The following is a 23701-nucleotide window of genomic DNA, read 5'->3' as shown; positions in this document are numbered from 1 at the left end:
CCTGTTGGTTTCACTTTAGACACAAGGAAGAGTTTCTCCTTATCCCAAATGATGACTGCGACATTCGTGTGGGTAACATCCACATGTTCACAGATTCGCGCCCAATGATATATTTAAACTTAGACTATGTCCCCTTGGGTACCTTATCCCAAAGCTCCGAAAGGCCATCTCTTAAATAATTAGTGCCATTCCACACACGTTTATTCCCTCCCACCCCCCAATTACTACCCCCTTCTGTGCAGGGTAGTTCTAAGAGCACCGTCCCACAGTATCTCTATCACTTACTTCCTTCTTTGGAGAACTAACCACTATATGACAGTTTTAAGTAGCTGAAGAGTGAGATGCTATGGAATAAATAATGAGTCCAGAACTCTATGGCAAAAATGTCAAAGTATCCTTTGCTTTTCAGTTGTACAAATAGGACTGAACTACTGTATGTGCAGTAAGTAACTCATTCTTTACCTTCCACAATACTGGACTTGGCAAGATAGCCTGAAGAGGATTTCAGAGCGCCACTGAACACAAAAAAACTGGCACCAGTCACTAAAACAACAAAAGAAATAGTTTGATGAAGACAGACCCTGAGATTGAGAGACTAAGAACAATAAAATATTTAGTCATTGGGAATCCAACCATCACCATCCAGAAGACAAGAAACAACAACTCTGTACACCATAATACACAAGTAACCAATAATCCTGATGCTTGTGATAGGCAGCGAATGAGGTTTTAAGATACACGCTCCCACCCAGCCAGCGTGGCTCAGTGGTTGAGCATCGACCTATGAACCAGGAGGTCCTGGTTTGATTCCCCATCAGGGCACAAGCCTGGGTTACAGGCTCGATCCCTAGTGTAGGGTGTGCAGGAGGCAGCCAACCAGTGATTCTCTCTCATCACTGATGTTTCTATCTTTCTCTCCCTCTCCCTTCCTCTCTGAAATCAATAAAAATATATTAAAAAAATAAAAAAAGATACACGCTCCCATTTTTTGTTGTTGTTGTTCTTCCTACAATCAAGAATCAAAGAATTTTACAGGCAGAGAAATCTTAGTGGTCAAGTCCTGGGCTTGGACTGAAGCCTGTTTTTCTAAATAAAATTATATTGGAACACAGCCATGTCCATTCATATACACATTGTCTATGGCAGTTTTTGAAATATGATGTCACAGAGCTGAGTAGTTCTGTGACAAAAAAGACTACAGGCCTGCAAAGCCTAAAATATACAGAAAAAGTCTTCTGACCCCTGATCTAAAGTCACTGATTTCCAGGTGTGTGTTTTTTAGGTCAAATATATTTTAAATATTGACATATGGTTGCCAACTATTTTATTTACGAAGTGGAGCTATTAAAAACACAAGCACCTATTTGAAAGACAAACACCTGATACCACTGACACTTCATAAAAGAATAGATATTTAATACATTTAGGTTCATGAAAACTTCTCTACACTCTATATCTCCACATCTTAAATTGGACTGAGCTGTTCCAGCTCCCTACCCACTGGCCCCCAGTATTTCTAATAGGTAGGTCAGCCAGGCTTTGATGAGGCTCCTACTGACAAGGAGCCCACAACAGCGCACGGCAGTCCATTCTACTCCTGGGTAACTCTCAGTTAAAGAGAGTGCTCTCAAATTGAGCCTAAATCTAGAGCCTTGTTACTTTCACCCAATGGTGCTGGTTTTGGCCTTTTGTAGCTATTCAGAAAAAGTTGAATCTTATTTCCACATAACAGAAAAACCTTAAAAATAGAGATAGCTACTTGTACTTTTTCAGGTAAAACATTTATACTTCAGTCAGGATGTCTTCCTTTGACCTAGTTTCCAGATTTCTCACATGCCTTGAATCCTCCTCTGAAGATCATCCAGTTTTACCAATGGACATCATCAATTGCATTAAAGATCTCCAGAACTTATTAAATATTCTAAGTAAGATTTGACTAGTAGGGAGCTCTGTGGACTTATCACCTACCTTATTTTGGATATGGTATTTGAATATATATGTGCTACATACCTTTTATACCTTTACTAACTAAATAACTGATTTTAAATATATATTAAAGAAAGTGACTTACAGTATGTCTTTTAGAGAAGTGTTTCATAAAGCATACTAAAGAAAGCTAGTTTTAGGAGATATTCTGAGGGGAAAGAGACTTATGGTCAAATAAATTTAGGAAGGGGTCCACACTACCCGCCTTTTGGAAAATCACAGTACACACTGCTCGTTAAAGCCTCTGAAAAAGAACTGTAGTAAAAAATCTGTTTAAACTGATTTATCTCAGGATTTCTCAGTTTAATGTATTAAGCAAAACGTTCATCTATTTATATGAATATATTTTAAAATCATAGAACCTGATAAGACACTTGAGAAAATGTCACACTGAGCAGTGATTCTTAAATTCTAATGTGTATTTGAATTGCATAGGGATGCCGAAACCGGTTTGGCTCAGTGGATAGAGCGTCGGCCTGCGGACTGAAAGGTCCCAGGTTCGATTCCGGTCAAGGGCATGTACCTGGGTTGCGGGCACATCCCCAGTAGGAGATGTGCAGGAGGCAGCTGATCGATGTTTCTCTCTCATCGATGTTTCTGGCTCTCTATCTCTCTCCCTTTCTCTCTGTAAAAAATCAATAAAATATATTTTAAAAAAAAATGAATTGCATAGGGATTGTGTTTAAAATGCAAATTCTGATTTAGCAGATCTGGGGAGTGGACTCTTCATTTCTAACAATCTCCTAAGTGATGAGACCACAATCCAAGTGCCACTGAACCTAGAAACCTTCCTTCCTGTCGACCTACTAATTAACATTCTTTGAGTATGGTCATTCAACAAGCCCCAAATCTAAGTATATTTTCACCATGGGGCCTAGTCTCCTCCCTTCAGATAGCAATGCTGGCCCTGTCAATATCCTGAGGCAGTATTTTTGAATGTTCCCCTCAATAACAGAGATGCCATTTGCAACTCTGCGTGTGGCTACTGGGGAGCCAATGTAACCTGGAAAATAAGCTTGGAAATGTTAACTTAATCAGGTTGTTTGTGGTCACCCTTCTAGAAAGTACATGTGATGGGGCTGAGATACCCAATCTCCAAGTCCAGTACAATCTTCCATTCTCATCATCTCCATCAGCACAATGACTCACCCTTCCTGGGCTGGTTGTGAATACTGATGGCCTGGGTCTGATAGTTTCCATCATCATTCTGCACACACACGAGATGAGAGTCTGCCTTCTCATTGAAGCAGGCACCTCCTGCCAGGACATGCTCATTAGACTTGTTCATGGCTTTCATCACCTGCAACCAAAAAAGAGGGTTAGCTTTCTTCTCTGCCAAGAATGGGCTTTTTTTTGGGTCAGATATGGCACAACTCCTTCACCTTCTCAAAGACAAAACAGAGTATTATTATTTATTACAGTGATAAAGGGGCTACCAAATAATGAAAACAGAGTGAAAGATCAGTCACTGTTAGCCCAAAAATCAACATACAAAAATTCCCTGTATAGTTTATAGGTGATTCGTATTACAACTTAGGCATATGACACATTTTGCATTCTTTTGTCTTTTATTGCTGCACTCAACACAAGCAACTAAAATTAGTTTAGCGAACTTCAGCAGTTTCTATCATTCAGTGGGTTCTCTGAAGATATAAATACTGAAATTCTAAGTCAAAAGAATGTCCCATATTAAAATGTATCTGCCTTCTTTTTCCACATCCATACTAAGGAGTGAGGCCTTTCCTCTAAAAGATGTAAACTCCATTGTTTCTTAGTTTTACTAATTTATGCTTGACATCTTCAATGAGTCATTTACCAAAATTTTGCTTTGTTCTTATCAAAATATTTTAAATAATTCTGAAGCTAACCTAAAAATTCACAGGCCACCATTTTGTGTCTAATAAACAAAACTGAGCTTATATTATCTTGATGCTGAACTCTGGCTTCTGGTTGAAAGAAGCTAATAATAATTTGTTTTTATTTCCCATTTTTTTCTTCCATGCCATCCCATTTGTCCAACTTTCTGATCCAATCCTTTAAAATGGCTTTGATCTTTTGAAAAACTAGTCCAAAATTTGTATTTTGTTTTACTCCCCTATCCCTCTTATGTTATAAACTGCATTGCCACAGTGTTAAAAATATCAGATGAGTGTTTGCATACCTTTTATATTCCTGTATCAATATACTAAAAAGAACATTACTGAGGTGAAATTTACATGACATAAAGTTAACCATTTTAAATTGAGTTCAGTGGTATTTAATACATTCACAATGTTTTGTTTTTTTTAATTAAATCTTTATTGTTCAGATTATTACATTTGTTCCTCTTTTTTCTCCCCCATAACTCCCCTCCTCCCAGTTCCCGCCCCACCCTCCGCCCTCACTCCCCACCCACTGTCCTCATCCATAGGTGCATGATTTTTGTCCAGTCTCTTCCCGCATCTCCCACACCCCTTTCCCCCCTAAGAATGGTCAGTCCATTCCCTTTCTATGTCCCTGATTCTATTATAATCACCAGTTCATTCTGTTCATCAGATTATTTATTCACTTGATTCTTAGATTCACTTGTTGATAGATGCATATTTGTTGTTCATAATTTGTATCTTTACCTTTTTCTTCCTCTTCCTCTTCTTAAAGGATACCTTTCAGCATTTCATATAATCCTGGTTTGGTGGTGATGAACTCCTTTAGCTTTTCCTTATCTGTGAAGCTCTTTATCTGACCTTCAATTCTGAATGATAGCTTTGCTGGATAAAGTAATCTTGGTTGTAGGTTCTTGGTATTCATCACTTTGACTATTTCTTGCCACTCCCTTCTGGCCTGCAAAGTTTCTGTTGAGAAATCAGCTGACAGTCGTATGGGTATTCCCTTGTAGGTAACTGAGTTTCTTTCTCTTGCTGTTTTTAAGATTCTCTCTTTATCTTTTGCTCTTGGCATTTTAATTATGATGTGTCTTGGTGTGGTCCTCTTTGGATTCCTTTTGTTTGGGGTTCTCCGCGCTTCTTGGACCTGTAAGTCCATTTCTTTCACCAGGTGGGGGAAGTTTTCTGTCATTATTTCTTCAAATAGGTTTTCAATATCTTGGTCTCTCTCATCTTCTGGCACCCCTATAATTCTGATGTTGGTACACTTGAAGCTGTCCCAGAGGCTCCTTACACTATCCTCGCATTTCTGGATTCTTTTTTCATTTTGCTTTTCCGGTTGGGTGTTTTTTGCTTCCTCGCATTTCAAATCATTGACTTGATTCTTGCGCTCCTCTGGTCTGCTGTCGGGAGTCTGTATAATATTCGTTATTTCAGTCCGTGTATGCTTAATTTCTAGTTGGTTCCCCAATATAACATCGAGGGTCTCATTAGTTTTCTTGTAGATCTCATTAAGTTTATCGGCGGCTTCTAAACAGTTCTTGAGAGACCTTAAAAGTGTGGTTCTAAACTCTATATCTTCCATTGACAATTTTGTCCTGTTTCTTTGTCTCCGCATTTTGTTATGCTTCCTTGGTGCACCCCCTAGTGGTCTTTGTGCGCAGTCTTATAGTTAAACCTTGATTGTTGTAGCTAATACCAGGCAGGGTTTGACCTCCAGGCCAAGTGGCTATGAGAATCAGCTGTGTCTGCAGTGAGAGAACTTCTGTCCTCTAGGGAGGTGCTAATCTGGCATTTGCCTGAGGCTATCCGGCAAATGCCTCTGTGCAGGGCTTGGGCGGGACGGGTCTCACAGGATCAACAGGGTGGGCCGGAGAGAGCAGTTATGGCGGCTCTCAGTCCCGTCCCGCGGCAAACCTCGGAGAGAAAGCTGCACTCGCTCTGACCGAAGCCAGACAGTCCCGCTTCTCCCCTTTGAGTCTGGGTCCCTAAAGACTCGCCCGTATCTGGAGCTCAGAGTCTGCGACTCCCTCCCGATTGAAAACGCCAACCGCGCCCTCCGCCGCCAGCCCGCTCCGCACACTCCGCACCTCAGAATTTGACTTCAGCACTGCGCCTCCTCTGAGTGTCTGTATGCGTTTCTCTTTCCTCCTAGTTGTAGGACTTCCACTCAGCCAGCGTTCCTGTGGTTCTGGGTGATGTCCATTCGGTTTTTTAGTTTCACTTTTGAAGTAGTTGTTCAAGGCAGCAAACTCCAGCGTTAACCTATGCCGCCATCTTGGTTCTCCTCAACAATGTTGGGCAACCACCACCTTACCCAGTTCCAAATCATTCCCATCACCAGAAGTACAACCCCTCGCTCGTGAACCAGTGTCTCCTCACTCCCCCTCCAAACACCGATCTGCACTCTGTCTCCACGCATTTATTCTGGATGGTTCATATCATGGAACATTACAGTATGTGACCATTACGTCTGGCTTTTTTCACTTAGAATAAAGTTTTTGAAGCTCTTTCATGGTGCAACATGTATCGGTACTTCATTTATTTTTATGGCTGAATAATATTTCATTATATATACAGCTGACCTTTGAACAACAGAGGGGTTACTGATCCCTTGTACAGTCAAAAGTACACCTATAACTTTTGGCTCCCCCAAAAATTAAGTACAGTCCCTTGGTATCCATGAGGGATTGATTCCAGGACCCCTGTGAATAACAAAATCTGTGGGTTCTCAAGTAGAACAATGCTGACAGTTGGACCTCCACATTCACCGATACCAATTACAGATCGAAAATACTGTTTTGGATCTGCAGTTAGTTGAATCCTCAGATACGAAGCTTGGGGATACAGAGGAATGACTATATTTATTGAAAAATGCACATATAAACGGACCCCCCTTCCCCCAGTTAAAACCTGTGTTGTTCAAAGGTTAGATGTATATATAACACAATTTATTTATCCTTCCACCCATGGGCCTTTGGGCTATGTTCACTTTTTTACTACCATGAATAGTGCTACTGTGAACACATGTGTAAATGTACTTGCTATGAGTACCCCTTTTCAATTCTTTTAAAAATATATTTTTATTGATTTCAGAGAGGAAGGGAGAGGGAGAGTAGAAACATCGATGATGAGAGAGAATCACTGACTGGATGCCTCCTGCATGCCCCCTACTGGGGATCAAGCCCACAACACAGGCATGTGCCCTTGACTGGAATCAAACCCGGACCCTTAAGTCCGAAGTCTGATGCTCTGACCACTAAGCCAAACCAGCTAGGGCTAAAATATATTTTAATTTAAAAAGCCATTGGAATTCTGATAGGGCTTGCATTTAACCTGTAGATCACTTTAAGTATTTTTGATATCTTAATATTAAGACAGATGACTCCAAAGTTTTGGGCCTGGTAACTGAAAGAACAGCACTGTCATTAACTTAAGGCAGTGGTCGGCAAACCGCGGCTCGCGAGCCACATGCGGCTCTTTGGGCCCTTGAGTGTGGCTCTTCCACAAAATACCGACTTCTGCGCATGGGCCACAAAGTTTCAATCGCGCTGTACGTGCGCGCCCACACGTGGTATTTTGTGGAAGAGCCACACTCAAGGGGCCAAAGAGCCGCATGTGGCTCGCGAGCCGCGGTTTGCCGACCATGGACTTAGGGACTGCTACATCAAGAGCAGGTTTTGAGGGAAGAGTAAGAGGTCAGAGTTGAACTTACTAAGCTTGAGATGCCTACTCAAATAGAGCTGTCAAGTGGGCAGTAAGCACTCAAGTCTACAAAACAGGAGAGAGATTCAGGCTGGAGAACGACACTTAGAAGACATCAGCAGAGAGACAGTATTTAAGGCCAGAGGACTGGACAAATCACCAAGGAAATGGTCAGAGACAAATGAACTTAAAAGGACTAAGCTTTGGGTATTCTGAAATGAGTGAGAGGTTCAGGGAAATGAACACAGACAGATATTACAATTGTGAGAGATGAAGGATGCCTCAGGAGCCCAGGACTTCTTATGGATTCTTGACCATCTGAGATCAGAGCTGGTGGTTTCAAGACCAAAAGTGGCAGCGAGGTTGGGAGGGATTTGGCTAGCAGCAGTGTTCTGGAGCCACTGTTCATGGTGGACGGGACAATCTTATTCTGAACATGCAGTGTTCAGCCATGACTTCCTGTTGCAGTCAGTGGAGGTACAACATCTAGGGCTCCTTCTTGGGGACCCTTTTATTTTAATTTATGTGGAGAGTGACCACAGCATTTAGACAGGTTCAAGCCTGAGACTAATGAGGGCAAGCTCCTCTCATGGCAAAGCCATGTGCAAGTCCCAGCACAATTAAAACCAAAGGCTATAGTTGTAAGCTTGAACCTATAGTCCGAACACGTGGCCCCACGTGTCTGAGTAATGTGGGCTTGATAGAGTTCAGGTGCATGTAACTGAGTAGATTCGAAACCCATGAGAATGTTGTAAACATCTTGAATACGCCCTTACTTTGCCTCATGGAATCTGGCTATAAAATAAAGACTTGGCTTGTAGTCTGTGTCGCTGTCGCTAGCTCTCCATCAGAGAGGACAGCATCCCATCCAGACCCAGCTTTTCTCTCGTCTGTCTTTTCTCAATCCTTCACAGCTCACCAAACCTGGCTGAGCTGGCTCGGCACGAATTTATACCTGTGGTTAAATATTGTCTTCCACATATAGCACTAGGGACAGCTAACCAATAGTCAATGAAATACCACTTCTATGCCCTATTTTGCATATTTCACCAACTCCTATTATTCTTTTGAAAAAAGAATAAGAAATGTATTCCTAAGAGAAAAGAAATGTATTCCTTGAAATCCAGAAAATATAATACTCTTCAGATTTTAGGGCCATCTGTAGTGAGTATTGCATACAGGATGTGTGGAATTCTAGGGATGCTTATAACAAGGATTACCTCAGTTGGCAGTTAAACAAAAGCCTATCTAAGAAAATGTTATTGAAACTGACACCTGAAAAATTAGCCCTGGCAGATTTGGCTCAGTGGATAGAGCACTGGCCTGTGGACTGAAGGGTCCTGGGTTGGATTCCGGTCAAGGGCACGTACTTTGATTGCAGGCTCAATCCCTGGCCCCAGTTGGGGCGCATGCAGGAGGCAACCAATCAATGTGACTCTTTCACATCAATGTTTCTCTCTCAGTCTCTCCTCACCCCTTTCACACTCTCTAAAAATCAATGGATATTTATCCTCGGGTGAGGGTTAACAAAAATAAAAATTTTAAAAAGTGAGTGAGCGTTAGGCAGGTGAAGAGGAGGGGAAGTGTGCATCAATAAAATAGCTTGTGCAAGGGCTATAAAGCAAAAAAAGGAACATAGTTTAGGAAGTAATAAGAAAGACTATGGGAATAAATGAAAAAATGAATGAGAGGAAAAGTAGAATGTTGTGGTTGATTAAAGAAATAATGTATATAATGAAATATGCTTTTTCAAATATGAAGTGAAGATTTATTAGACACAACACAGTTCAATTCTCCAAGACTGTGAGAGATACAATTATGTTGAATTGAAACAAAAACTAAATTAGAAGAGAAGTCAGTCTGCTAAATCAGGTAAGAAAAATAAGTGATAATAAATTGGTGAACTTCATTGAAAATGAAATGTAATAAATGATAAGAAATGCAGTTAACTATTTTTGAACAAAGATTTCTGAAACTGCACAACCATAAATCCAGAATAGAGAATTCAGATAAAGACAAATAATATGAATGACAGCTGTTGTCATGAATGTCATCAGTCAATACTGAAATAATTATGGGAGCCTCATAGCTTTCGCAGATATATTAAGCAGACCCAATTCCCAACACAAAGCACCATCTTGCAAACACCAAGGATAGTAATATACTATGTTAGCGGTTTGGGGATGACCTCTGATCATTTTACTTCTGGACAGTAAGCTCCCACAAGGCAAGCAAAATGTTCTTACTCATCTTTGTATTTCGTAACAAAGAATATGCTTAATCAATGTTTATGAATCAAATAATAAAATTTCAAATATGAGAAATAAAACAAGTTTTCAAAGCATACTCTCTTTATAGTTCACTTTGAAGATTTGCCTCTACCTAGTCTAGTATATTAATGCTTGATATTTATTTCCAGGTAGGGCTAAAAGCTAAAAACTGCTGATCATATCCCAGAAAAAAAATTAAGCATACACTAGCTACTATTTTCCATTCTCCTGAAAAAAGCCATCACAGAGAAAACCATGGGTAAAGGCTTTCTTAACATAGGTCACTCTCACACATAGCAATGCGGAGCCCTGAGCTTCTAAGTCCAGTAAAACATTTGTGTGATTCTAAGTGCATAACAAGTACACAATGTTTACTGAATGTACAAATGAGTAAGTAAACAGAAGTTTGAATAAAGAAGGAAGAAAGCAAAAAAAAGAGAGAGAAGGAGGAAATTATTTCATACCAAGAAGTAGTGAAAGAAGTAATCAGGGAGTTACCACCCTGCCTAATAACACAAGTTTAAAGAAATAACACATTTTAACCATTATGCTATCAAGCTAAGTTTTAAAATAACACTTATTTTAAACCACAATGTTTACTACTAGACATTTCAGAAATTATTTTAAGAAAATTTTAAATTCAAGAAAGATTTCACATGACAAATAGATAAAGGTTTATGCAGCTGTTAATATGTATATAGTATGCACAATTTCATTTTAGTTACAAAATACAGCTTAATTTAAGATGCAATCATTTGCTTCTGGAACCTTACTTAAATGTCATTTCAGGACTTAAAGTGACCTGTGCTTAAACATTAAGGACAGTCAAAAATAACATGTTCTGACAGTAAAGGAAAAATGAGATTCCACCATGAATATTATAAGGTTTATTTTATATATTGATCAGAATGCAAATCTATCACTGATTATCACAACATCCAAAGGTCAAAAGTACAACCAATGACTAAATAAATCACAAATTTAATATCTTGCTAATTATAAATTTCCCCATTATTGATCTAGAGGTCAGTGGTCGGAAAACTCATTAGTCAACAGAGCCAAATAGCAACAGCACAACGACTGAAATTTCTTTTGAGAGCCAAATTTTTTAAACTTAAACTATATAGGTAGGTACATTGTTATTAACTTAATTAGGGTACTCCTAAGGCTTAGGAAGAGCCACACTCAACAGGCCAAAGAGCCGCATGTGGCTCACGAGCCGCAGTTTGCCGACCACGGATCTAGCTCATACGATATTATGAACTGATTTCACTGTCAATTAATTAAAAATAAACTTTATAAATAATCCTCTATTTTTCAACTTCATTGAACTATGAAAAATACACCTTCATGATAAATCTTTTTTAAAAATATATATATTTTATTGATTTTTTACAGAGAGGAAGGGAGAGGGTTAGAGAGTTAGAAACATCGATGAGAGAGAAACATCGATCAGCTGCCTCCTGCACACCCCCTACTGGGGATGTGCCCGCAACCAAGGTACATGCCCTTGACTGGAATCGAACCTGGGACCCTTTAGTCCGCAGGCCGACGCTCTATTCACTGAGCCAAACTGGTCAGGGCTTCATGATAAATCTTACCTCATTGTATCTGTTGCTGGGAATTTTGATGCTGGTTTTCCGAACTTCCATATCAACCACCAAACCTTGAACTATTGGCAATGTATATTGGTAATTTCTGAAGTCCTGGGCAAAAGCAGATTGAAGTGGAATAAAGAAGTAATCAATGACAGGATTCCATTTATAGAAATAAAATTAGCAAAAATGGGAACAATGTCAAATGAAAAGCTTCAATTCATCTAAATAATAATAATAATGAGAGCTCCATTGTGTACTGGTATGTGTACTCCAGCTCTTCATTAAACTGTAAACTCTTATAAGTAAATTTAAGTTTCATATACCTCTTATATACAATATTAAACAAATATCTGAATACTTACCCTGCTTTAACACCACTTAACACTTTCCATATTTATTTTTTAAGAGGCCCAGTGCACAGATTCGTGCACTGGTGGGGGCATGGCCTGCAGGGATCAGCCCGCTGTGGGAGCACCGCTCATCCCAGTCAGCCAAGTGGCGCTCCCACTGTGGGAGCACACTGACCACCAGGGGGCAGCTCCTGCGTTGAGTGTCTGCCCCCGGCGGTCCGTGCACGTCATAGCGACTGGTTGATGGGTCATTCTGATCATTCCACTGTTCGGTTGCTGGGCTTTTATATAGATAGATAGATTAACTGCCTCCTCCAGCTAAGGAAAGCTCCAAGAGGGTAAGAACTCTCTCTTGTTTTGTTCTAATTATATTCCAAATACCTGGAACAACCTAGGCCCTGAATGAATATTTGCAGGGTAAAAACACACACACACACAACATCTAGTCTGGCTGAAGCAAAATGAGCAAGAGGGTTAGGAGTCAAGGTCAAAGTGACAGCAAACAGCTAGATTTCACAGGGTCCTACAGGCCACCATAAGGACCTCTACATTTTCTTTTTTTTGACCAGGTTTGTGCTTGGACAGTATTCACACAAAGATGTGTGTTGGCTTTACATTTAACGAAATGAGTAATAAAAAATTTGGTTTTAAATATGAAAAAAAACCAAGACCAGTATCCCATGCTATCGCAACACTGAGGCCAGGATGACCATCACCATCTGGGGGTGGGGGAGGGGGGCAAGATTAATGCTAAGCACACGTGTCTGTTGTTATAGGGGATTCTGGAATGTTTGAGGGCTAGCCAGGGACGTGGGAAGGAGATCAGATAAACATAATAAAAATAATCAAGGCAAGAGACAGTGATAATTTCAACCCAGACGTTAACAGTTCAAAAGGTTGTGAGAAGTTTTCAGATTCTAGATATATTCTAGATACACTCCAGAATGCTTAGCTTAAAATAAAAACAAGACAGAATGCTCTATGCTTTATTTTTTAAATTAAAACTTTATTGTTCAGATTATTACAGTTGTTCCTCTTTTTCCCCCCATAGCTCCCCTCCACCCAGTTCCCACCCCAACCGCTGCCCTTACCGCCCGCCCCATCCTCATCCATAGGTGTACGATTTTTGTCCAGTCTCTTCCCGCACCCCCCAATCCCCTTTCCCCCCCGAGAATAGTCAGTCCACTCCCTTTCTATGCCCCTGATTCTATTATATCACCAGTTTATTCTATTCATCAGATTATTTTTTCACTTGATTTTTAGATTCATTTGTTGATAGATGTGTATTTGTTGTTCATGATTTGTATCTTTACCTTTTTCTTCTTCTTCCTCTTCTTAAAGGATACCTTTCAGCATTTCATATAATCCTGGTTTGGTGGTGATGAACTCCTTTAGCTTTTTCTTATCTGTGAAGCTCTTTATCTGACCTTCAATTCTGAATGATAGCTTTGCTGGGTAATCTTGGTTGTAGGTTCTTGGTATTCAGCACTTTGAATATTTCTTGCCACTCCTTTCTGGCCTGCATAGTTTCTGTTGAGAAATCAGCTGACAACCGTATGGGTACTCCCTTGTAGGTAACTGACTTTCTTTCTCTTGCTGCTTTTAAGATTCTCTTTGTCTTTTGCTCTTGGCATTTTAATTATGATGTGTCTTGGTGTGGACCTCTTTGTATTCCTTTTGTTTGGGGTTCTCTGCACTTCCTGGACTTGTAAGTCTATTTCTTTCACCAGGTAGGGGAAGTTTTCTGTCATTATTTCTTCAAATAGGTTTGCAATATCTTGCTCTCTCTCTTCTTCTGGCACCCCCATAATTCCGATGTTGGTACGCTTGAAGTTGTCCCAGAGGATCCTTACACAATCTTCATATTTTTGGATTCTTTTTTCTTTTTGTTTTTCCGGTTGGGTGATTTTTGCTTCTTCGTATTTCAAATTTTTGACTTGATTCTTGCGATCCTCTATTCTGCTGTTGGAACTCTGTATAATATTCTTTATTGCCCTAACTGGTTTGGCTCAGTGGATAGAGCGTCAGCCTGGGGACTGAAGGGTCCCAGGTTCGATTCCGGTTAAGGGCATGTGCCTTGGTTGCGGGCACCTCCCCAGTAGGGGGTGTGCAGGAGAAAGCTGATCGATGTTTCTAACTCTATCCCTCTCCCTTCCTCTCTGTAAAAAATCAATAAAATATATTTTAAAAAAATATATATTCTTTATTGCAGTCAGTGTATGCTTAATTTCTAGTTGGTCCTTGTTCATATCCTTGAGGGTCTTACTAGATTTCTTGAGGGTCTCACTAAATTTATCAGCGGTTTCTAGAAAATTCTTGAAAAACCTTATGAGTTTGGTTTTGAACTCTATATCCAGTAGTTTGCTTTCTTCCATTTCTGTTCTTTGTGACCTGTTTCTTTTTTAAAAAAAATCTACTTATTTATTTATACAGCCCGCATACCATAGTACATTCTTATCATGAATCCACATTTACTTAGATTACAATGCACTGGTGAAGTTGCAAGCTCATCACTGCGTTATACATTTATAATGACCTGTTTCTTTGTCTCCACAGTTTTTATGCTTCCCTGTGTTGGTAGAGTGGCTTTGTGTGCTAGGTGTCCTATAGGGCCCAGTGGTTCAGCCTCCCAATTACCTGAGGTGGACTCTCTTGGTGCACCCCTTTGTGGGCTTTGTGCACAGGCTTGTTGTAGTTAAGCCTTGATTGTTGTAGGTATCACTGGGAGGAATTGACCTCCAGGCCAATTGGCTGTGAGAATCAGCTGTGTTTACAGTGGGAGAACTTCTGTGCTGGAGACAGCCTTATAGGGCAAGGCTTGCTTCAGTGGGGCTTTGGTGCTCACTGAGTCTGCCCCTTGAATGTGTCCCTTATAGATCTGAGGAGTTGTAATCTGGAAGGTCCCACTCTGACCACTGGGTACATTGGCTCTTGGATCTCTAAGGAGGTGCTAATTTAGCCTCTGCCTGAGGCTACCCAGCAGGAGCTACGGAGACATCTGCAGATTCCTCTTCTTTGTATGGGATTTGGTGCCCAGATGGGGCCCAGCTGTGAAACAATGCAAGCTGCTGTGGGGCCTTGGGCCTTCTTTTGGAAGTTCTGGGTCTGTCTGGCCCAGCTGCAGTTTGTTAGGTAATTTTCAGATTGCAAAGGGCCAGGCCTTTCATATGCAAAAGCCTCTGTGCACAGCTTGGGTGGGGCGGAGTCTCAGGAGATCAACAGGGTGGAGCAAACAGCTCTGGCAGAACCTCAGTCCTACCCTAAGAGGTCCTGAATCTCAGTGTCCCAGTAATCGCTGCAAGCACCTCTGAGAGAAAGCCACCTCGAGTTCCGACCGATTTCAGACAGTCCAGTTTCTCCCCGTATGAGTCTGGGTCCCCAGAGACTCACCCAGAACTGGAGTTCAGAGCAGTCGGGAGCTTGAGACTTCCTCCCGATTGAAAAAGACAACGCATCCTCAGTTGCCAGCCCTTTCCGCCTGCGCCTCCGTACCTCTGCACTTTACTTCCGCACCTCCTCTGAGTCTCAGTGTGCTTTTCTCTTTTCTTCTAGTTGTAGAATTCCACTCAGCCAGCCTTCCTGTGGTTCTGGATGATTTCCATTTTGTCTTTTAGTTGTATTTTTTAAGTGGTTGTGCGAGGCAGCAATTTTTGGTGTTTACCTATGCCACCATCTTGGTTTCTTGCTCTGTGCTTTAATTATTCATTACCTCTAGTCCTCATAATAATCCTGCAAGGTCACTTAGATAATAAGTGTACAATCAGGGGCTAGAATCCTATACTATTTCATTCCAAGGCTCCCTGTACTTGGAAAAGAATGTGTGTGTGTGTGTGTGTGTGTGTGTGTGTGTGTGTGTGTATACTAGAGGCCCGGTGCACAAAAATTTGTGCACTCGGGGGGGAGGGGTGGTCCCTCAGCCTGGCCTGTGCTCTCTCGCAGTCTGGGACCCCTCGGGAGATAACGACCTGCTGGCTTAGGCCTGCTCCCGGGTGGCAGAGGGCAGGCCCAATCCCTAGGTGCAGCCCCTGGTCAGGCTCAGAGCAGAGCCGATTGGGGGGTTGGGGCGCCGCCCCCTGTCATGCACAGAGCAGGGTGGATCAGGAAGTTGCGATGCCACCCTCAGTCATGCTCAGGGTAGGGCCGATTGGGGGGTTGGGGCGCTGCCCCCTGTCACGCACAGAGCAGGGCGGATCAGGGGTTTGGGGCGCTGACCTCTATCACACACAGAGCAGGCCCGATCAGGGGGTTGGGGTGCCGCCACTCTCACACTCAGGGCAGGGCCGATGGGGAGGTTATGGATCTACCCCATCACACACAGAGCAGGGCCCGTGATCGGGGGGGGGGGCGGGTTGGTGCGCCTCACCCTGTCACACACATAGCAGGGCCGATCAGGGGGTTGGAGCGCCACAACCTGTCACACACAGAGCCGCAGGGCGATCAGGGGGTGGGGAGCTCCCCCCTATCAGGCACAGAGCAGGGCTGATCAGGGGGTTGGGGTGCCTTCCCCTGTCACGAACAGAGCAGGGCGGATAGAGAGGCTGTGGCCCCACCCCGTCACACACAGAGCCGCAGGGCAATCAGGGGGTTTGGGCGCTGCCCCCTGTCACACTGATCCCAGTGCTGGGAGGCATATTACCCTTTTACTATATAGGATAGAGGCCTGGTGCATGGGTGGGGGCCGGCTGGTTTGCCCTGAAGGGTGTCCTGGATCAGGCACTGGGGTGCCTGGCCAGCCTGGGTGAGGGGCTGAGGGCTGTTTTCAGGCTGGCGGGTGACTGAAGCTCCCAACTGCTCCTTTTTTAATTTTTTTTTTTTTATTCTGGGCCAGCTTTAGCTCTGGCTCCAGCTCTGAGGCCTCTGCTGCTGAAAGCAGGTATCTGGTTTGTTTGGGTTCTATAATCGAAACACTGTATCGACTCCAGCTCTGAGATCCCGGCGGGCTGAAAGCAGATTTCTGGGGTTTTGTTTAGCTTCTATATTTGTAACAATGTTTCAAACTGCAAGCTCAGAGGCCGGCAAGGCATGCGGGGAACGTTGGTTTCCTCTGTCACTGAAGCAAGCAAGCCTCATGTTAGCTTCAAGCTGCCTTGCTGCCGGCCGCCATCCTGGCTAGCAGTTAATTTGCATATCTCGCTGATTAGCCAATGGGAAGGGTAGCGGATGTACGCTAATTACCATGTTTCTCTTTTATTAGATAGGATATATAAATATATATATACACATTGTAACATAAATCCTCAAATGCCTGAAGCAGCAGAGGCATTGCTATCAACAGAATAATAAAATCCTTCTCTTTCTTCACCCATACAAATCCCAGTAAGGAAAAAGAAAGCAAAAATTCCCAACTTACCGAAAGAAGATTCATGATGGTATGTCCTGTCTCTCCAAACAATGGCTTCCGAAATCTGACGCTGAACAGTGGGCATGGATAAACTATGGAAATGGGAAATGATCAAACTAAATCTGGCAGCTTAAAATTTGGATAAAAGAGATATCATGGTTGATACAGTTTTCAAAATATAATGGCCCATTAGAGCATATGAAATTTAGAGCTCAAAAAGTTTTTAGCGCCTTGTCTGGTTGGGCTCAGTGGTTGGCACATCGGCCCGCGGAGTGAAGGGTCTCAGGTTCGATTCCCAGTCAAAGGCATGTACCTCAGTTTCAGGCTCAATCCCAGCCCCTGTTGGGCACATGCAGGAGGCAATCAATCTATGTGTCTCTCTCTCTCCAACTCCCTCTCTCCACTCTTTAAAAAAAAAAAGTCAATGGAAAAAATATCCTTGGTGAGGATTAAAAAAAAAAAAGTATTTAGCATGGTAGCATCACAGGCAAATCCTGAGCCTTCTACAAACTACACCAATCGTTCTGATGACCATAAGAAGCCTTTTGATGCAGTGGTTTCGAAAATGACCCCAAGGTCTTAGGAAGCACTGTTCTTCAAAGTGGATTAATATGATACAGGAAATATGTATCTTCTGATTCCTATGTGCTCAAGCAGTCTAAAAGAATTCACTCTTAGACATCTCCCAACCAGGACCCTCCTTAGGGGAGTAAAATACAAGGTGATCCTATTAGCTGGCTCACTCCTTGAACTTTATGGTCTGAATTGTCTGTTCAAGATAAGAAATTATACATGCTGGTTCATCTGCAAACAACCCCTTTCCTTTTCCTACTTCACTAGGCCGATGGATATGCTTCCTTCACAGTTCAGCCCAAGACATATTTCTTATCTAATTCCTTCATTCTTAGTGATGTTAGAGCCCATCTTGGAGCTCCCACAGAACTCTGTTAACTTTAAATATGTGTTTTAATACAATACGCTACTTCATGATTTCTGTATGTCTTCCTTACAAAGGTTCCAAGGGACTATAACGGGTCTTGGCCATTTCTAAATTCCCAGAATTTATGACACATGGTAGGCCTTTATGAATTTCTTGTTGAATTAATGAATAAATAAGTGAACTGATGAAGCTGACCTGCTGAGAACATATATATTTTATGGTTTATAAAATAATTTTTCATTTCATTTGATCTTCTTAAAAATCCTATATAATATAAAAGGCAGGCCTTATTATCACCAGTTGCAAACGAAACTGACAATCAGACAACTTGAGCAATTTAACCAAAGTTACAGAGCTAGTAAGTGGTAGCATTATGAACCTATTCAAGTGGTCTAGACCAGGATGCGTTCAATTAGGTGAAGATATAAAGTTTAAAATAAAGCTTGCATTTAGTCCTTGTTGTCTTTAAAAAAAAAAAAATCACAACTTAGTTGCACTGCTACAATCATGGGAAGGAAGGTCTTCTGTTGCTTACCTTATAAACTGAGACTGATCTCTATACCATTAGTTTACAGTATCTGTTAGGTTACATAAAATATAATTTGCAATAACTATTTTCCAACCAAGTGACAAAAAATATACCCACTAAATATAGACACCATAAAAAATAAAGTTAGCCCTGGCAGGTGGCTCAGCTGGTTGTAGTGCTATCCCATGCACCAAAAGGTTGCAGGTTTGATTCCTCGTCAGGGCACATATTCAGGTTTTGGGTTCGATGCCTGGTTAGGACACATAAGGGTGGCAACAGACCAATGTTTGTCTTTCACATCAACGTTTCTCTCTCTCCCTCTCCTTTTCTCTCTCTCTTAAAAAAAAAATATCAATAAAATAAAAAACATATCCTCAGGTTTAAAAAATAATAAAGTTACTTCTTAAATTCAAATTCATTTTTTTCTCAAGATGATTATGTATTTATCAATGAATTATAAAACCATTAAGTTTAGAAGGTAATAAATAATCACCAATTTTCTCAATTGATATTTGTAAGTTCTTCCCATTCTAGGCAAAATGAGTAGAGAAAATGGCTAAGTTTAGCTTAGCTATTTCAAAATACTACTCCTGCTGAATTGTATCAGTATCACAAGGGGCGAGGGGACTCTGAATATTTCAGAACTTTATTTAGTCATTATGACTTGCTCATGTGTTTTAGAAGAAAGTATGTTATTACTTACGTCGATATTCAGCTCCAAGTCTCAACATTAGTCGAATGGGAAACACTTTCGCCCAAGGAGTTTCCCATTTCTGGATGAGAATTCCAAATAAATAAGGTGGGGTTGGGAGTATAAGGTCTTGCAGTGACTGGTAAGTAGATGTCACATATAAGAATCCACCATGTTCTTTACTGCCAAGGAAACTTTGACTGAAGAAGGAATGTCCTAAGTTACCCACAACATTCCCTAAAACAAAAAAGTTCATTGATTACTAAAAATATTATTGATTTATTAATAGAAAGTAATCATTGTTACTCGATACTAGGCCAGACACTACTGAATACTAATTCCTAACTTTTTACCACGAAACAGCCATGTTTAGAAAGTTTTTAAATAAATAAATGGCATTTATTAAATAAAAAACTTTTTGCCAATGTTATCAGGGCTTCCGTGAGCATTATATATATATATATATATATATATCTTGTATTATCACTCTAGAAGTTTGTCTAGATCAGGAGTGGGGAACCTTTTTTCTGCCAAGAGGTATGTAGATATTTATAACTTAATTTGCTTAATATAATTCACTTAATATAAATGTATGTTGCCATGAAAAAAGCTCCTAGATTTATTGAATTTCAAGTCCTGCCGGCGGTTGCCTTGGCAGGGCCAAACCAAATGATTTCGCAGGCCTTACGCAGCCTGAGGGCTGGACATTCCCTGCCGGGGTCCAACCCCAGCAGGTCCAGGGGTCCCCAAAGGTGTAGAAGGAGTCAGCGAAGAAGGAAGGACACAGAGACAGCGTTCAGTTGATCAGCAGCCTAGCCAGGATCTCTAGCCAGGATCTCCAGCCAAGTTCTGGTCTGGATCTCCAGCGAAGTTCTGCTGTTTATTGTCTTGTTACATCCGTATTTATACCAGTTGATTTTAATCCTGTCAATTTCTATTACAAAGGTTAGGGCGTTTCTTATCTCCATTCCAGGGAGTAAAGATTATGTAGCTTAAGCATGATTATTTGTAGTTAAAGTGATTAACTACCCGCCTGGCACTTAGTTAAGGAGTTTCATCCCCTCCCTGACTTCAGGGAAAAATTCCTACCTGGGGAAACAACCTTTCTAGGAGAGGCATCCCCTCCCTGACTTCAGGGAAAAATTCCTACCTGGGGAAACAACCTTTCTCGGAGAGGTGACCTTGGTTAAAACACACAGCGCTAAGGGGAGCAAACATATTAAGAACAGTATGCTATATACACCAGGTCCCTTGAAACATATGCTGTGCAGATGTTTCTATCCTGCAGCGACTGTGTCAAGCAGCAAGGATGGACCGGCTTCCAGCAATTCCCCACCCCTGGTCTAGAGTAAAGCCAAAAATACTGATGGCTTCCCCTATTAGATGGTGCAACTTTACTATATGAATCAAAATAACAATTACTGTCTTAAAGGTCGTGAAAATATGTTAAGATTAGGTACCTGCTCTCACAGAGCTTACAATCTCACTGGGTGAAAAAAGTTAATTCATGAACATAATGAATTAAGACAATAAAGTTATGTATGAGACATTGAGGGGAAAAGAAAATTTATAGAGAAGGTAGTGCCTTTGTAACTTTGGTGGAGACAAATATGAAAAATAAACAACATAGAGCTTACTTAAATTCATATTAGGCGGGGATTTTTTCTTTTACCTGAAAATGCTCTTTATTAAGCACTTTCTAATTTAAGTATTTTTTAAATGAAACAGTAACAAATCAGCCCTTCATTAATGAGATATTTTCCTCAGTTCAGAATTACAAAAGAACCTTCTGAGCAGAGCTGTTCAATAATGTAAGAGCAGATATGTTCACTAGAATGTGCAAGCTTCCTTTGATGTCTCTGAAAGAAGACAAAATACAAAAATCCCCATCACAAATGTTAGTGCTTACTTTTTTGAAAACTGGAGTCTGTTTGTTCACAGAACAGTTCAGTGATGGGTCATAGAATCCTTGAGTGAAGGTGGGAAGCTATGTTGATAGTAGGGTCTACAAGTGAAGGGAACACCTCCCCACAAAACTCAGAAAAATTCTGTGGATGAGAGCCATGTTCACCTGGACATCTTCATCATTTTGGGTGAGTAAGTACTCTTGCTGCAGGATTAACTGAAACTGGCTGCACATTTAAACTGTTGGGCCAGATCTATTAAAAAAAAATCCCCGAGAGAACCAAGATGGCGGCATAGGTAATCACCTGTACTTGCTGCTTTGCACAACCACATCAAAACTACAACTAAAAGATAAAACGGGTATCATCCAGAACCACAGGAAGGCTGGCTGAGTGGAAGTTCTACAACTAGAACAGTGGTTCTCAACCTTCTGGCCCTTTAAATACAGTTCCTCATGTTGTGACCCCAAACATAAAATTATTTTCATTGCTACTTCATAACTGTAATTTTGCTACTGTTATGAATCGTAATGTAAATATCTGATATGCAGTATGGTCTTAGGTGACCCCTGTGAAAGGGTCGTTTGACCGCCAAAGGGGTTGCGACCCACAGGTTGAGAACCGCTGAACTAGAAGGAAAGAGAAAAGCGCATTGAGACTGGTAGGAGGTGCGGTGGTGCAGAAGTGCGGAGGTATGGAGGAGCACACAAAGGGCTGGCAACTGGGTGTACTGTTGTCTTTTTCATTTGGGAGGGAGATACAAGCTCCCGATTGCTCTGAAGTCCAGTTCCGGGTGAGACTCTGGGGACCCAGACTCATACCGGGAGAAACTGGACTGTCTGGCATCGGGCTGGAACACGAGGGCGGCTTTCTCTCAGAGGTGCTTGCAGCAATCACAGAGACCCTGGGACCTCTCCAGGGCAGGGCTGACTGGCAACCATTGCTGTTTGCTCTGCCCTGGTGATTCCCTGAGACCCCGCCCCACCCAATTTACAACCCCACACAAGCTGTGCACAGAGGCTTTTGCATATGAATGGCCTGTCCTTTTGTAATCTAAAACCTAACAAACTGCAACTGGGTCAGAGAACTCCAAAGCTTCCAAAAGAAGGCCTAAGGCTCCACAGCAGCCTGCATTGCTTCACAGCTGGGCCTCATCTGGGGACCTACAAACCCCAAACAAAGAGGAGGAATCTGCAGATCTCTCTGTAGCTCCTGCTGGGTGGCCTCAGGCAGTGGCTGACTTTGCACCTCTCCCTCTCCCTCTCCCTTCCTCTCTGAAATTATATACATATTTTAAAATCCCCATATCAAGAAAGTAGTACCGTATTTTGAGAAAAAGTCACAGATTTGGGAGTTTCAGAGATATGAGTTTGAATACTAGTTCGATCACTCATTATTGTGTGATTTGGGGGCAAGTTACTTAAGGAATAGGAGAGAGAAGAGATGGAAGATTTCTCCCCCACCTCCGCAATGGAAAGTACACAATAGCATTCCTCTAAAGCTCTAATGACAGCATGTTTATGTTTCATAAGAATGCCCTAGTGCAGTGGTCGGCAAACTGCGGCTCAGCAAACTGCAGCTCGCGAGCCACATGCGGCTCTTTGGCCCCTTGAGTTTGGCTCTTCCACAAAATACCGACTTCTGCGCATGGGCCACAAAGTTTCAATCACACTGTACGTGTGCGCCTGCACATGGTATTTGTGGAAGAGCCACACTCAAGGGGCCAAAGAGCCGCATGTGGCTCGCGAGCCGCGGTTTGCCGACCACAGCCCTAGTGAATACAGCTCAGAGGTGAAAAATGCTGGCTTGGAACTCAAGGCATTCATTAATTATTCCTTTGGAATCTATTATTGGTTATTTTCCTACAGATATTACCTTTCTACCCCCATACACTCAAAATTTATAGTATGTCCCTTTCCATTACAAAAAATATCTTTTAAGCTTTAAACATTTGCTTTCTTTTAAAAAAAATTTTAAGTAGACTTTTTTTTTAATATATTTTTATTGATTAAGATATTACATATGTGTCCTTGTCCCCACGTTACCCTCTACCCCCCCCCCCCCCCGTTGTCCGTGTCCATTGGTTAGGCCTATATGCCTTCATGTAAGTCCTTTGGTTGATCTTTCCCCCTTACCCCCACCCTCCCTTACCCTCCCTCCAAAGCCCGACAGTCCAATCAATGCCTCTCCGTCTCTGGATCAGTCCTTGTTCATCAGTTTATGTTGTTCATTATATTCCACAAATGAGTGAGATCATGTGGTATTTATCCGCTCTCCAGTGCCATCCATGCTGTGGCAAATGGTAAGAGTTCCTTTTTCCTCCTCCTCTTCTTAAAGAATACCTTTCAGCATTTCATATAATGCTGGTTTGGTGGTGATGAACTCCTTTAGCTTTTTCTTATCCATGAAGCTCTTTCTCTGACCTTCTATTCTGAATGATAGCTTTGCTGGATAAAGTAATCTTGGTTGCAGGTTCATGCTATTCATCACTTTGAATATTTCTTGCCACTCCCTTCTGGCCTGCA

The 23701-nt window shown here is 41.6% G+C and overlaps 1 protein-coding gene across 9 annotated transcripts in view; it reads right to left on the bottom strand.

Moving 5' to 3' along the window:
- ZFYVE9 (zinc finger FYVE-type containing 9) overlaps positions 1-23701 on the bottom strand; it is a 134223-nt gene that overhangs the window by 12963 nt on the left and 97559 nt on the right. For 6 of the 9 annotated variants that reach the window (XM_036347419.1, XM_036347425.1, XM_036347417.1 and 3 more), the window contains 5 exons: positions 19285-19509; positions 17122-17204; positions 11425-11529; positions 3136-3286; positions 463-543 (listed from right to left, as the gene is read on the bottom strand). In XM_036347419.1, the coding sequence (XP_036203312.1) occupies positions 463-543; positions 3136-3286; positions 11425-11529; positions 17122-17204; positions 19285-19509 (645 nt within the window). The remainder of the gene's footprint in view (positions 1-462; positions 544-3135; positions 3287-11424; positions 11530-17121; positions 17205-19284; positions 19510-23701) is intronic. The other 3 variants (XM_036347418.1, XM_036347422.1, XM_036347424.1) reach the window with 3 other exon arrangements.

This window comes from Myotis myotis, unplaced genomic scaffold (assembly GCF_014108235.1).
Source record: "Myotis myotis isolate mMyoMyo1 unplaced genomic scaffold, mMyoMyo1.p scaffold_m19_p_2, whole genome shotgun sequence".
In the NCBI taxonomy this organism is placed as follows: Eukaryota; Metazoa; Chordata; class Mammalia; order Chiroptera; family Vespertilionidae; genus Myotis; species Myotis myotis.
This window is presented reverse-complemented; position numbering and strand designations above follow the sequence as displayed.